The sequence below is a fragment of the Alosa sapidissima genome, chromosome 3 (assembly GCF_018492685.1).
Source record: "Alosa sapidissima isolate fAloSap1 chromosome 3, fAloSap1.pri, whole genome shotgun sequence".
In the NCBI taxonomy this organism is placed as follows: domain Eukaryota; kingdom Metazoa; phylum Chordata; class Actinopteri; order Clupeiformes; family Clupeidae; genus Alosa; species Alosa sapidissima.
In genome coordinates, this window is record NC_055959.1 from 27,411,068 (window position 1) to 27,426,937 (window position 15,870).

Sequence of the window (15,870 nt, forward strand, 5' to 3'; positions counted from 1 at the left end):
AACACATTGCTGTGTGCACCGGGGTACGAATAGCATACATTGATATTTGTAACAGACGGGGTACTAATAGAACACTTTGCTGTGTGCACCGGGGTACGAATAGCATACATTGATATTTGTACCAGACGGGGTACTAATAGGACACATTGTTGTGTGCACCGGGGTACGAATAGAATTCACTTCTTTTTGCACCAGGGTACGAATAGCATACACTGCTAATTGTACCAGGGGGGCAAATAGCCTTACCCTTTATTTTACTGCTCTGGGCCAAGTTCCCCGAAAGCATCGTAAGCCTAAGAGCATCGTAAAGTCCCTCTTACGAACATCTTAAGATTTGCCGATTGTTTCCCGAAACCAGCGTAGCTTAAGAGTGTCGTAAAAACACTCGTAGATCTACGAGTGCTTCAGAGTTCTCGTTACCGGCTAAGAGCGTCTTAACAGGCACTTCTCACTGAGGTCACCAACAGGACATACATGGGAATTACAACTTAGAATACATTAACCAACTTACGTTCCCATTCTTTATTGTGTTTACTTGTGATGAATCAGATGTGAGTGTGCAAAATAGCATACATTTAATGGTCATAATAATGTGATTACAAGCAAACAAAAATGCAATCAAGTTATGAAACGAGACGTTGCCAGAATCGTTTGCCATTATCTTTGCTAATGAATGCTATATTTTATTAGGCCTATGAGGAAAAGCAGAGAAAGGAACATGTGCTTTAGTCTGTGCTGTGTCAAGCCTAGCCTACACATTTCCTCACTTTCTTACTCGACCTCTTTCTTATCTTTGAACGTATTCTTAAGTGACACAGACATAAACGATGCAACAATCTTATCTTAAATAATTATTATTTATGTCTGACACAGACATAAACGATACAACAATCTAATCTTAAATAATTATTATTTATGTCTGTGTGTGGTATATAGCCTACTTGGGATGCTTACATGTGGATGTCAAAGTTTTTCTATTTTCGTATTGATGTGAATTAAAGTGTAGATCCGAAGTTTAAACGGTAGGCCTATAGCTGTGACGTGCAGTCACCTGACATCACCAGCAAATTAAAGGATATTTCAGAAATATTAACGTGGACAGCTACCCTTAAGAGCGGTGCACGCGCGTTCACGCTACAAGCATGTTCGGGAAACAGTCGGAAAAACCAAACGAACGATCGTAAGATGAATCGTAGAAAACCCTCGTAAGAGCATGTCTCCGTCGTTAGCGGGAGACTGGGCCCAGAAATATTGTCCAATATTTGTGGAGAGTTCAAAGAGAGTGAATTGGTAAGACAGTCAGAGAGGGATGAAGGCTGGGAAAGATCTGAGGATGTTGACCTCTGCAGAACTTCAGTCATGAGGAGGCCTGCCCCCTGGGGAGTAGAGGTTTAGAGAGGTCTCTGAGGATTGGACTTTTGCTTTCTTTTTTTTCTTTCAATTTCTTTCTGTCTCACTCTCTTTTCGTGTGCCATGTGTCTACCTGCCTGTCTGTCTTGGTGTGCACTGAGCTTGACAGACACAGAGCACATATTACTAAGTCTAGCTGTTCTGTATGCATAGCAGGTCATTTGTGTATTCTCTGTCTCTCTCTCTCTCTCTTTGTGTGTTTGTGTGTGTGTGTGTGTGTGTGTGTGTTTGTGTGTTTGTGTGTGCATGCATGCCTGCACTTATATGTCCACCTGAGAGTGTTGAATGCATTTGTGTGTATTTATATGTATCGGTACGAGCCCCATCTGTGCTCATGTTGTGCTTGCGTGAGAGGCAAAGCGAGCCCGCGTTGCGTTCCACCGGTCATGCGACCCACCACTGCTCCAGCATCCTGTGTCAGACCCACGTAGGCAGGGCTCCAGTAGGGGGTGGCTGGCTGGCTGTGGTGAGATGTGGTGTGGTGTAGTGGGCTGTGCAGAAAGGGCTGCCAACTCTTCTCCCCACTGTGTTCCCTCCACTCTCCTCACCCCACGCTAGCGCCAGCCCAACCATCCGACCGGCGCAAGCAAGCGTGCAAGCGTGCAAGCACCTGCCTCTCAGGATGGAGGGGGAGAGATGCACTGATGCATGGGAAGCAGGCTGTGGCAGGAATCGCCGTGGTCACCTGACTCCAGAGATCCCAGCTGGCATTGAAAAGGGTTTATGGAAGCCAACAGCACACAAAGTGAACACAGGTGTGCACACTAGTGTTAGGGGAACAGGTGTGCACACTAGTGTTGGGGGAACACAGGGGAACAGGTGTGCACACTAGTGTTGGGGGAACACAGGGGACACAGGTGTGCACACTAGTGTTAGGGGAACAGGTGTGCACACTAGTGTTAGGGGAACAGGGTTTTTTGAGGTTGTAGGATTCATGACTGTGCATGTACAAAGCATAGTGTGACATGCTGCATAACTGTTTGACATTGACATTGATAGCATACCTTATTAAGAATGTCTATTACACAGCTGAGCTATTCACATCCTGTGACAAAACAACAAAAACATGTTGGTCGTTGCTCGTTTTTTTTTTTATTATTACATTGTGTGATCAATATGCCAGAGTACATGCACAGGGGTGCAAATAGCATACACTGATATTTGTACCAGACGGGGTATTAATAGAACACATTGCTGTGTACAACGGGGTACGAATAGCATACACTGATACTGTATTTGTACCAGACGGGGGTATGAATAGAATTCACTTCTAATTGCACCAGGGTACGAACAGCATACACTGCTAATTGTACCAGGGGTGCAAATAGCCTTACCCTTATGAAAATCCAAAAAACGGAGATTATTGTATTAAGACAACATGATGCAATAGATTTTGTATCCAAGAAGTAGGCCTGACTTTTGCCAGGTGCAGTAGGAAGAGTTTTATCTCACTGAGGAGAGAACTGCCATTACTTCAACAAGAATATCTGTGATTGTTGCAGGGAAAAATACAGGACGTTATAGGAATATTTTGATTCAAGTAAACAGAAAAACTATATTCCATCATTTTCGACAATTTGAGTTTGCTCAACAATATCAGTATTAATTTATTTATCAATACCAGTGCAGAAAGCCAAGAAGTCCAGGGATGAGTCAGACACACAAGAGGGCAAATTGACTTTCCCATACATAAGCACATCTGAATTATTTTGCCTTCCTTCAGAAACACAAACCTCTACTGATTAAAACATGAGGGGAAAGGAAGACTGCAGTATAACGTATATTTTTTTCAAAATTAGATTTTCTCTCCTTCTTGGAATACAGCAAACTTTGAAATACTTTTGTGTTAAAAAAAGGAAACCAAGGAAATAGGTTCCTGCTGAAGAGTCTGGGGTCATGCTCTTCAGCTCACTGTATGGTGCAGTGCTCAGGAAGAGAGCTTGGATAATGGCTTTGGCTCCTGGCAGGGATATGTTTTTTTTTTTTTTTTGTAACGTATGGACTGAATCCAAAGGGAACCGAGAAAAAGTGCCAGAGCTGGGGGTGTAATTTTGTGCTTTGCTGCTTTGCGCACTGCCACGGCTCTTCAAAGACTCCCTGGAATGGAGTCCTGTATTGACAAGATATCAAATTAAAAGTTCAGGTTTTTGGGGGACATGTCTCCTGTGTCCCACCAGAGCACACTGGAAGTCACATCGACGAGGACATTGATTTATAGATGTTGGTTACAAGAGGTCCTTTGATTTTTTTCCGCCTGTGTTATTTCTTTATTTCTCCACCTCTTCCATGTGTGAGGCTGATTGATCCTGGCTCATGGTGAGCAGGGGAGATGCCGAGACATGCAGGTGAAGCGGCGGGGGGTCGTGAACTTCGGTGAGCACAATCGAAAATGACGGCAGATGTGTCCGACGCTTGTTCGAGCGGTGGCGGCGATAGATGTGGTCCTCAGGAGAGCTGTGAATATTTAATTGCGGAGCTTAACGAGGGGGTTCTCCTCGTTAGCTGCCATATCCGCTTAATTGCGGTGCTAAAGCAGACACCGGCCAAGACGCCCAAGGAGAGCTAGAGGGGGGGATCATAAAGCTCCCCTGTGCATGAACATGCCCTGGTGCTATGTGGGAGAAGTAACAGGAGAAATCTCGCTCAGTCAGTTCTGGTTTCATGCTGAAGTAGAGTAGGCCGGTTATCTCAGTTCTGAAATTTCTATATCATAGAGGGCTGGTTGGAGTGGGGCATGGATCATGAATGTTGTAGAAGTGCAGTTTAAATATAATTAGTTAAAAGAAAGGCAGAATGTGGTTGTATCCCTCTCTCACTCCACAAAGCGTTAGTAGCCTTAGTCTAGCTAGAGGCTGAGTAGTGATGTTTTAAGAGAGTGATTTGGGCTTTTATTTATTTCTCTGTGTGTGGGAAGGTCATTTATTTCATGGATTTGACCTGCTTGGTGGGAGGACTTGCAGCAGAACAGGGAAATCAAGAGAATTGTGGTAGGTGGTGGTGGTTGTTTTTTTATTGTTGCATTGTGTTTCGAAGGTGATGACCTGGTTAAAAGCTTAGCCAGCGTTAATTTCATTTACTGAAAGAGATCCTATCTTTCAATTCCAAGCACCAAGCTGCACATTAAATCACCTACGAGACATCAGCTCTGATAAGGAAAGCTTTTTTTTATCCCCACTCGCCCCTCCCAAGTCTTCAGAATGAACCTGCAGGTAGTGCTACAGTATGCATAGCGGGCTTTTCTTAATATTGCATTAGGACTGCTGTTCTGTTGTCATGGCCTCCTATGGTGCCAGGACAGATGGGTTCCTGTCATGGTCTACTTGGTCTTTCCACCCACTCTGTGTCTTTGTCTCTCTCTCTCTCTTCCTACTTTTCTCCCCCTCTCCCTCCATCCCTTTCTCCATCCTTTCCTCTCTCTCTTTTAAATGATGCCGCATCGCTATGGGGGGGCAGTTGAGTGCTTAAACATTGGGGGACTGTTTGCTGTGCCTGCTGGTGGTCTCTTGCTATGCAGCACTCATGAATAGCAGTAAATGGGGCTGCGCACAGACAGGGCTGCTACACCTCTATTCTCTCAACTGACCTGCAGGATGAGTCAATGCTCAATACACGCACCATCCAACAAAGATGCCTTGATTGCCTTGTCATTTTAGACTATTGTGCCTTGTCATTTTAGACTATTGTGTGTGTCTGTGTGTGTGTGTGTGTGTGTGTGTTTGTGTGTGTGTTTGTGTGTATTCTATTGTATCTCAGCCTAATCTCTCTCCCCCTCTCTGTTTGTGTGTGTGTGTGTGTGTGTTTGCAGCTGACGTACCTGCCTCCTCCGTGGGGCGAGTGTGTGTCGCAGCCCCACGATGCGGGCTTCTTTCAGGTGTACAGCGTGACGGCCTGCCGCATCGAGTGTGAGACGCGCTACATCGTGGAGAACTGCAACTGCAGGATGGTGCACATGCCCGGTGAGTGGGCTCCTCTCTTTCTTCCCATCTGTCTCTGCATCACTCATTCTAATCTTCTGTTTCGCTCCATCTCTCTATCTCTCCACATTTTTATTCCCCGTCTTCATCTGTCATATTTTCTTTCATCAGACGTTTCCGCTTGTTCCTTCCTTCGTTGACCTTGTTCTTGTAATTTTGGGTAAATTAGCCATTTATCTTTCTCGAATTTATTTAGTTGAATTTAGAACAAATGTAGGAATTTCCATATTCCTACACTTCTCCTCCACATCTTTTCTGTCGCTGATGAGCATGCCTCAGTCAGTAATGAACATAATATATTCCTGCAGTCTCTCTCTCTCTCTCTCTCTCTCTCTATCTCTGTTCCTTTTCTTTTCCTGGTGCTTTATTAAGGCCCTTGCTAATCCCTGTTAGCCCAACACTCCCTAATTGGAATGGCACTCTGTTTCCGCACTTGGCTCCCAATTATTAGCTAATGGATATGTGCTTTTTTTGTATGGTCTTAATGAACATGGAAGCGTTTCCCAACTAATTTAGCAACTTAGTTGGTTGAAATGCAATTTCCCATTGCCAACCAACTAAGTCGATGCTTTTGGAAACGCACCCCAGTTCAGTTAGCATTTCAGATGGTCTGCAAATCAATTCAAATCAGGTCTGCAGTGATTTTCTAGATAACACAAAACAGGTAGTTTTCTCACAGACGAACACACAAGAAAAATATACCACCCAATTTGTGCACTCAAGTGCTGGGCAAACAAGGAAAAAGAGGAAATTGTCTTGTTAAATAAATTCTTCATGCTGTCTAAAAACACTGCAAAATATAGTGCTTTCTCTCGCTCTCTCTCTCACTCACTCATTGTGGCTGTATAGATAATGCAGAAATACATTTCATGTGTTTACAGGTCAGGCACAACAGACACAACAACAACAAATTGCCAACGGCCTTTCTGTTATTCAGTCTGTTTGTGTGTCCTGCTGATTGGCTCAGAAAAGACACACAGACATCCACAAAGAACACAGGCCCTTACACCAATTCCAGACTGTTTGTTTACTCTAGTCGTCTTCCCGGCTTTTGCGAAAACTCTCTGAGTAGTTTGCCTTTAGTTTGCCTCAAGCTCATCATTAATTCAGGAGTGCGGAAGGAAAAAAGAGAGATAGAGAGACAGAAGAAAAGCGTCTTGAAAAAGTGAGGGCTGGACAAATGCTCCTCCTCCTCTTAGTCCTCCTTCTCACACTCTCCTCTCTCTCTCTCTCTCTCTTTCTCTCTCTCTCTCTCTCTCTCTCTCTCTCTCTCTCTCTCTCTCTCTCTCTCTCTCTCTCTCTCTCTTCTTCCTTCCAATCTCTGTAGGGGATTCTCCGTACTGCACCCCCGAACAGTACAAGGACTGCGCTGAGCCTGCTCTAGGTGAGATGCATGCTCACATGTACACACACACACACATGCATACACACACGCACGCACACACACACACACACAGAGACATATACACATGCATACACACACACACACACATACACACACACACACACACGCTCGCAAGCACCCACGCAGTGACAATGTTCAAGCCATCTACCTCAGTTTCCTTCTCTCTCTGTCCATCGGCCATCCACACACACTCCCAGCGTGGCACAGTCGGCCCATCAGGCAGTCCTGGTACTGGGCCCTGTCCCTGTCCCAGTGTCCCATAGTCCCTGACGGCCGTCCTCGGCTCCCCTGTCACAGAAACTTAATTGCCATGCAGTACGCAACGGAAGGATGTGCATAGTATATTAGTCTTTCTGTCTAACACACGCACACTCCCATGACACTTACTGTCATGCTTCACTCTACTCTCTCTCTCTCTCTCTCTCTCTCTCTCTCTCTCTCTCTCTCTCTCTCTCTCTCTCTCTCTCTCTCTCTCTCTTACTCTGTCTTTCTTTTCCCCACACTCCTTTTCTTCCACTCAGAGACACACACACAGACACACATGCAGTCGTGCACACACACACAAATGTACCCGATGGGTCCTTTGAGGAGCTGTTTGGTCTCTGCTGGAGATGTGTTCATTATTGTAGCTGCCATGGCTGTGGTCCCAATTCAAATTAACTCATTACTGGAGCCTTATTATAACTCTGCTCCTCTCTGCGGCCCTCCCTGGCCAGACACTCTTCTCTAACTCACTTTTCTCATCATTCACTTCACACACTCGATTTCCTCCTCCCCATCCGTCTGCTGTGCCAGCGTTTAACTCTGCCTCTCCCAGAGGTACAGCTCTTCCACTTTGTTTATAAGAATTTGTGTGTTTGCGTGCGCACGTGCGCACATGCATCTGCAGGCATGTGTAGGCAGGTGTGATTGTGAGTGTGTGTGTGTGCGTGTGTGTGTGTGTGTGTGTGTGTGTGTGTGTGTGTGTGTGTGTGTGTGTGCATACATGCCTCTGTGCCCACATGCATTGGGCTTTGAGAGTTCCTCTCCCCTTGATCATGCATTTGCATAGCAAATGAAAGGAACAATATCAAGTGTGTACGGCAGCACTCCCCCGCATCACAGCGTCACACGCTCTCTGCCTTCCCTCTCCTACAGCGCTTGCCCCTCTCCCCTCCCCTCTGCTGACTGGCATCACACGTTTACTGCCATCTGCCAGCTCTTACTGGCGTCGGATAAACAGCGCTGCACCTCATGCAAGTCAGATTGGCCACACCGCACCAAACGTGCACAAAACACTTTAATATTTAAATGCTGAAGTATTAAGCATGGATATTTGACTGTGGGGAGCCTGTGGTGCGTGGAGACTGGTGTTAATATTTACCCCTGGTCTTGGGCTGGCTGGCCCCCCCGACCTCCCCCCACATCCCCCGTGGCGGAGAGGGATCCACTTGCGTCCCTCCTAATTAGAGATTAGAGATGCGGTCTCGGCAATCACACGGCTGCCCACAGTGATGACAGCTGTGATGACACGGGGGCCTTCAGCGGACCTGTGGGACCATGTCCGGCCTGGCTCCCCTGTGCCTTCATGTTTCCATTTATTCATGTCATGTAAAATGTTTTCATTATTATTTATTTACTTATTCATTCTGATGCATGTTTAGCTACAAATAAGGCAAACCACAAGCTTTTGTAAAAATGCAAAACATTTGCAGGGTTTTTTTTTTCTAACGACGGCAGCATTATGAAGATTATGGTTTGTGCTCTGTGTTGATACACAATAGGTGCGGATGAGCACACACACGTGCACATAAACCTAAAATTATGTTCACATTATGTTCACACGTGTGTGTGAGCTCACCGCCAGGCAACCGCACTAGTAAAACAGCATAATTAAGATGATTTCAGGCAAAATATTCATTTTGTCAGGTGGGTGTGCCTTTAAAAAGTCCCCCCTCCCCCCCATGAAGTTTCCCCGCATCACCATTATTTTCCACCTTGAATGAAACTTGTTGTTAACAGGGACACAGGGTGCGACGTCAGGGAGAAATCCTTGTGCCGCGGTATGGAAATGTGCACATCGCCTGCTGCTTCTGAAATGGTGGACAGCTGTCTCGGACCGCTCTAGCAGGGCTCTGAGTGCTGTAGCCAGCCTGGTCCACCTGTCGCTGGCCGTGCCAAAAAAGATGGATGGAGAGATAAGGCGTCTCGGTGAGGCAGCTGCAGTGGGTGGAGGAATAAGAAAATAACAATAAAAAAGCGCTTAAATGCAGACCTTTTTTAGCCAGATTAATGGCAGTGAGACTAAACTCATCTCCTCATCTCCAATGATTGTTTTCTCCCTATATGTGACAATTAAACTGTTTGTTTAAAACATGAGAGAAGGAATAAAAATAGACTTTCATCATCAGGAAAGACAAACGGTTTATTGTGTCTCGTGAATCTGAGGTGAATTAGTTGTTGACCAGAATGAAGCAGGAGCTGGCCAAGCACACTTGCACGAGCAGGTGATGGCAGCATCAGGACGAATGAATCACTTCACATCATGATAGGCGACACGTAAATATTGTAATTAAAGTCTTGCTGCTGGGGTGTAGGTTGGGGTAGGGGTGGGGGGTAGGAGATGTGTGGCTTGGCTCCATGAATATGTCAGTCTGTGGGTGTTTACACATCAAGATCAGCAGCACAGTTATGGAGACGGATGGACAGTGATAGCAGTGGGGGAGTAGATAGATGATGTGGGGGGGTAGGAGGGGTGGCGGGGGGCTACGAGGGTGGGATATTAATGGCCGGTCTGGACTGCCCCCCCCCCCCCCTCCCCACTAGATATCAATAATGCAACATTCAAATGAAAATGGAGGAGCACGCCTAGGCCATATTGGATTTCCTGCAGCAGCGCTTGCGTGACTGTGCTTTCTGCCGGGATATTACCAAAGCCCCATAGATTGAAAGAGATAGGGGGGAAAGAGAGGAAGCAGGAATGGAGAGAGAGAGAGAGAGAGAGAGAGAGAGAGAGAGAGAGAGAGCAAGAAATGAATGAAGAATGAGCAAGGCTGAAATGAAGACAAGTGGACAGATAGATTACTGAAGATCCATAGAATGAAAGGGAGAAAGAAAAAGAGAGAGAGCAGACATGGAAATATATGAAAAGTAGTGAAGAGTGAAATAGGAAATAGTAAAAAGTTGTCTTATGCTAGTGAAACACAAGGAGGGATATTTCACAACTAACTGGCACCATGTTTTACATGATGTACAGTTCAAAAGCCCTAGCAAAGATCCATAATGGTATGGGGATGCAGACACTTAACACACCCACACATCCCCAGACACACACACACCCACACATCCCCAGACACTTAACACACCCACAATGTAACAATCCACCAACAAACTAGTACCATTACAATACAAACATATGAACATATTTTCTAAAAAAAAAATTCTTTCAACAATTGATATGTTGTCTTTCACTCTCACTCAATTGCATATATTTTCATGATTTATGAATCATAGCATTTTTTTATGATTATTTTCATTTTACACAGCACCTCAATTTTTTTGAGAAATAGAGAGTGAGAGAATGGAGAGAGGCTGAGAAAGACAAAAGAAAGATGAGACACAAAGGACAGGTAGAGAATGAGTGAAAGATGAATATTGAGAGGCAGAGGGAGAGACTGAAGTGGGGAGATATGGAAGAACAGAGAGATGATGATGGAGGAGTGATTTCAGGTAAACATCAGGTAAGGGGGACCATCAAGGCATGAGATGGAGTGATCACTCTTAGGGAGGAGGGAAGAAGAAAGAGAGACATATTATGATGGAGAGAGCGAGAGAGGGAGAGAAAGAGAGAGGGAAGGAAAGTGGTGAGAAGCCATCTGTTGAAATAAGGATGAGCAGAGCAGAGAAGAGTACTGACAGAAAACAGCCGAGCGACAGACGCAGAGAGGGCTGGATTAAAAGGAAACATGGCTCCCCTATGGCGGATGCTGCCTTGGAAACATTCGCAGTAATGTAATCATAAGCACAGCGGCAGCAGTCACAGCTTCACTGGCCCGCGTCACAGCAGACATCAGGGCTTCTAGTCGCACCTAGCAGCCAGAGCTGTCGGAGCTTTCATCTGTCATCTCAGTGATTCAGTCAAAGCTGTTGCCTCAGTCCCAACTTTCATCACACACACACACACACACACACACACACACCTGAGTACATGCAGACACACACCTGGCATAAACCACACACACATACTATAAACAGCCTGAATGCATTGCATACAGGCTTCCATTAAGGCAGTGAGTGTTGTCACTACTGCAGTCTCATTACTGGCTCTCCTCGGTCTGAACCCCAGACACTCAATCACTCTCACACACACACACACACACACACACAGGACGGGGGGAGAAAGCGTCGACTGTGGGCGAGTTCAAGCCCCGCCAGCAGCACATGACTGGGGGCTGTGACAGCCTGATGAATCCCAATGATCTCCTCTTCCTGCCTGAAGACAGATAAAGGCAGAGGGCCCAGGCGGATTACGCAGCAGTGACTCCAGCAGAATCACAAATTGCCTCTGCTTTTTTTTTATTCCCCAGACGTGACTCGGCATTAAAAGGTGGATCTGGATCTTCTCATGAGTCCTAAATGTAGACAAAGCAACGCTAAAAAAACCCGTTTGATTCCTACTCTTGCACTTCAAAAACGCTCCAGTGAGGAGGAAGTTGTTTCTTATTTATGGAGTGAATTAGGTAAATGGCTTGGAGTCAGAAGTTTAATCCCTGCACAACCCCCAGGTTTGACTTTGCTCTGAGTTAAGCAGAGATGGAGTGTATGGCCTTACTCCTAATGGAAGGCAGAGGGACTTGCAGAGCTGTGTTTGGCACAGAGAGGTCCCCCCCCCTCGGGCTTGTCTCAGAGAAACATGAGGATGTCGGGTGAAAGCAGGGTTTTGTGACCTAAACCTTTTTGGCTACAGCACAAGGGGCTATCTCCCTCCTGTCAATATATTGAGGCTGCCACTCTTTTCAACCGAACGGAAAGAGCTCAACTCAAGGTCTAGCAGGTTATCACGGGTTTTTAAACTGCACTCTCCTTCACTGTCTCTCTTTCTCTCTCTACCCCTTTCCCTGGTGGACCTCAGCCATGACTGAAATCTTTCCTGTCCACAAATTGATTCTGAGTCTTAGACTTGACAGCACTTTGTGTGTGTGTGTGTGTGTGTCTGTGTGTGTGTGTTCGTGTGTGTGTGTGTGTGTGTGTGTGTGTGTACTCTGTGTGTGTGTGTGCCTTTATGCATCTATATATACGGAGGAAGTACCCAAATCTGTATACATTATTTGGGAATATATAATATGTACTGTAATTCAGCAGAAACAGATAATAATTTCTTTGACACAAAGTTACTTATTATTAGTTGGGGAAAATGCCAGCTCAATGATGGACATGTCTGTGCATCAGCCATTACAATACAAAAATGCCCATTCAGTTTGCAACATAAGACTTCACTTGATTTCACTAACTATTGAGTAAGTAGGTCATGGAGTTATGGAGGAGGGTTCAGACAGTTAATAAAACTCAATTTAGTTGAAAACAGAAGTTAATTAAAAAGAGTGAAATACATTAAAAATACAACAGTGCAATTAGTTGTTCACAATAGTGATTAATTATATGGCAATATTAAACCAGTTTGATGCTTTGAAGGCACAACAATTGCATTGCTAATGGGGTATAAATCACACGCACTTCTTCTATCAGAACACGGAGACGGACAGGACAGGCTGAACAGCTCCAGATGCAGATAATGATGTGTCTGGTCTGGGCACCTCTAGGGTGCAGCCATGTGTTCTGGGGCCGTAGCTACCATTTGTAGTCCTCACACCTCTTCATATCAGCCCTCTTCCAGACACAGAGCCTGTTGCGAGCCTCATGCTTTGAAGTCTAGAGGAAACCCTGTTGGGGATTTGGCATTGATACGTTCATGCTGACACGTATCTTTTTACTGATGTATTTTATTGGTTACACTTTACTTGACAGTATCGACATAAGAGTGACATGACACTGTCATGAATGTGTCATAAACAAGTCATAAACGTTTATGACATAACGCTTCTTTTATTAAGTGTTACCCTTTTATGTTTCTTTACGTAACTGAAAAAAAAAACTGACGAGTATTTTCACCCTCAACCTCTTACTCCAACGCTCTACCGTCTGGCTATCTGACTTTTATTCTGTCTCCCGTAGCGGCCTTGTCAGCAGCAGAGAGCAGCAACTGCGTCTGCCGAACTCCCTGCAACATGACCCGCTACAACAAGGAGCTCTCCATGGTCAAAATCCCCAGCAAGACCTCAGCCCGCTACCTGGAGAAGAAGTTCAACCGATCGGAGAAGTACATCACGTAAGTGCCTTGATGGACAATTCTAGTGCGATTGTTTGTTTGTTTTTTCAGCATGTATTTATCTTCAATTTATCTGTTCAATTGTGTGTGTGTGAGTGTGTGTGTGTGTTTGTGTGTGTGTGTGTGTGTGTGTGTGTGTGTGCATGCACGTGCGAATGCGCGTGCGTGTGTGTGTGTGTGTGTGCGTGTGTGTGTGTATGTTTCATTTATTCACATGCATTTTTAAGCCAGTGATTAAAATTACATATTTTTTCCCACAAAAACATTCTCAGTATTACTGAGCGCATCACTAACAATAAGCATATCCATTCAGGTGAAAGCTGACAAACAAACCTATCCGTACTAACACATGCTCCTCCATCCCTCTAGATAGGGCTAAGCGGCTGATGGTGGCATTAGTATTCCGTGCTGTGGGTTCGGTTTTATCGAGTGAAATCCCATTAGTCTCGTTCATTTTCCCTCTTAAAGCCGGAAGTTTGATCATTTGTTGGTGTGGCGGGTCTGTAGTGGTGGTTCTGGGAATACATGGGGCTGTGGCACAGATGCTCGGGCGCCACGCACTCCATTAGACAAACAAGAAGCTGGCAGCCTCCTATTTTCTTTTAGTCTCACTTGAAGGATTGTAGGATATCCATCTAAATGAAGACAGAGGAGGAAAATGGCATACTGATGAAGAAAAATGTGTTTTGGATGCAAGCTTCTCTTTTTTTTTTTTGAAAACCAGGAAAACAAGAGCAAAGGCACAGAGCAAAATACACACACCCACACATGTACAAATACATAATACACCCCCCCCACACACACACACACACACACACACACACACTTCTTCTTATATGATGCAGATCTTCAGTTTTGTAGAAGTCTCTCTAATAAACTGTAAAATGTATCCATGTTTGTAAATAAATGCATTATGCATGCAGTATACATGTGTATGTGCATGTGTGTGTGTTTGTACAGTATGTGTGTGCAGTGTGTGTGAGAGAGAGGGCAAGCAGGCCCTTATTTTTATGCATCACATGTTTGTGCCCCCTCTTGAGGAGGTGCACATCAGGCTGTGGTGTAACCTTGGAGTATATTACACGGTGATGCAGAGGCTGCAGAGACGCTGATGTGTCTAGCCTCTTGTTTTCTCAGGGATAATATCCTGGTGTTGGACGTGTTCTTTGAGGCTCTGAATTACGAGACCATCGAGCAGAAGAAAGCCTACGAGGTTGCAGGTTTACTGGGTAGGTCAAAACACACTCCCTCAGCTGTTTCTAACTATTGTAATGATTTCTTGCTAGGAGTGAACTCCATCTCTTTGTTTCTCATGCTTTGTGTTTCTCTCTATAACAGGGGACATTGGAGGTCAGATGGGACTGTTTGTTGGTGCGAGCATACTGACCATCCTTGAACTGTTTGATTATGCTTATGAGGTCAGTTTTCTGTCTTTTAAATGAACCTCTGCACATACACAAGTGTGCACACACACACACACCCACACACACACAGACACACATGAGAGAGACAAAAACAATCAAAGTGCGTCCAAATTCACATCCATTCCTCTCTGTTGCATTGCTTATGGAGTACTCATCACACAGATAACACATACTGTACATATCATGTGAAACGACGGCCCCAGCTTTTGAATGGTGCTAATTGCTACACTGCAAAAACTATGTATCTAATCAAATCTAACCAAGTGTTAGATTTTATATCAAGATCTTATATCAAGATCAAAAAATCTAGTTTGTCCTAAAAACAAGCAAATTTGGCTGCCAGTGCGTTGAGGAAATTTGTCTTGATAAGACTCCTTAAAATAAGTCAAACTGTCATTAAATTAGCGAATACAATGGTGTGAGATGTCATGTACATGCCCCCAGAGTGTAGCGCTGTAGCTGCCTAGCTGAATTAGCTGTTGGCCGTAGCAACTCAAGCTGGGTAAAACCGATTGTTTTCGGGGGTTTTTTGTACCGACCTGGTGACCTCGAGAAACGGAGATCTACAGTATGTGAAAACTCGCTGGCTTTCTCAATTCTCCACTTTGTGGCCCTCCTGCTCAGTTGCAGGAGAGTCCAGGAATTCATAGACAGTTATAACATCAGCACAGCTGGGAGCAATGTAGTCTACCCTGACCTTCCAGATCCTTCCTATCTCCATCCTCCAGTGTGTCTCAGTCGACTCAAACATGACTGCTGAACATAAACGTGTCATTCAGTGCCTCATTTGAAGCCGCGTTAAAATTGTAATGGCCGCTTACGGTACGATTTAATGGAGGAGACATTCGACAAACCGTCTCTTTACACGGCCCCTTAAGGGTAATAACCTGGGTAAGTTGTAATGTGAACTGCTAACGTGGGACCCCACTTTGACCAGAAATGGCGTATTACCATTGTTGTGTACCAGAGAGGCCATTGGTGCGATTGCGAAGTGGTCCACGTGTGTTTATGAGGCCTGGGTGGGCACTTGTGGAAGATTTGTGGCTGCTAATAAGGTTTGGAAGTCAGGGCCTCATGCGGTGCCTTCTGTGGCCTGCCGTAGGTGGTGAAGGAGAGGCTGCTGGACCTACTCAGCCGCGAGGACGAGGAGGAGAGTCACGGAGAGGATGTGGTAAGAGAGAGTAAGAGACACAGGGTGTGTGTCTGTGTGTTTGTGTCTTTGTGTGTTTGGCAGGGTGTCTGTATATACATACAGTATATAGTATAGACATCCTGACCTGCAAAAAATAATTT

The 15,870-nt window shown here is 45.1% G+C and overlaps 1 protein-coding gene across 3 annotated transcripts in view; it reads left to right on the forward strand.

Annotated features, from left to right (window-relative positions):
- asic2 (acid-sensing (proton-gated) ion channel 2) overlaps positions 1-15,870 on the forward strand; it is a 387,486-nt gene that overhangs the window by 366,906 nt on the left and 4,710 nt on the right. For 2 of the 3 annotated variants that reach the window (XM_042084878.1, XM_042084876.1), the window contains 6 exons: positions 5,216-5,366; positions 6,712-6,768; positions 13,000-13,153; positions 14,291-14,382; positions 14,492-14,571; positions 15,680-15,748. In XM_042084878.1, the coding sequence (XP_041940812.1) occupies positions 5,216-5,366; positions 6,712-6,768; positions 13,000-13,153; positions 14,291-14,382; positions 14,492-14,571; positions 15,680-15,748 (603 nt within the window). Of the gene's footprint in view, positions 1-5,215; positions 5,367-6,711; positions 6,769-12,999; positions 13,154-14,290; positions 14,383-14,491; positions 14,572-15,679; positions 15,759-15,870 lie in introns of all 3 variants that reach the window. The other variant, XM_042084877.1, reaches the window with a different exon arrangement.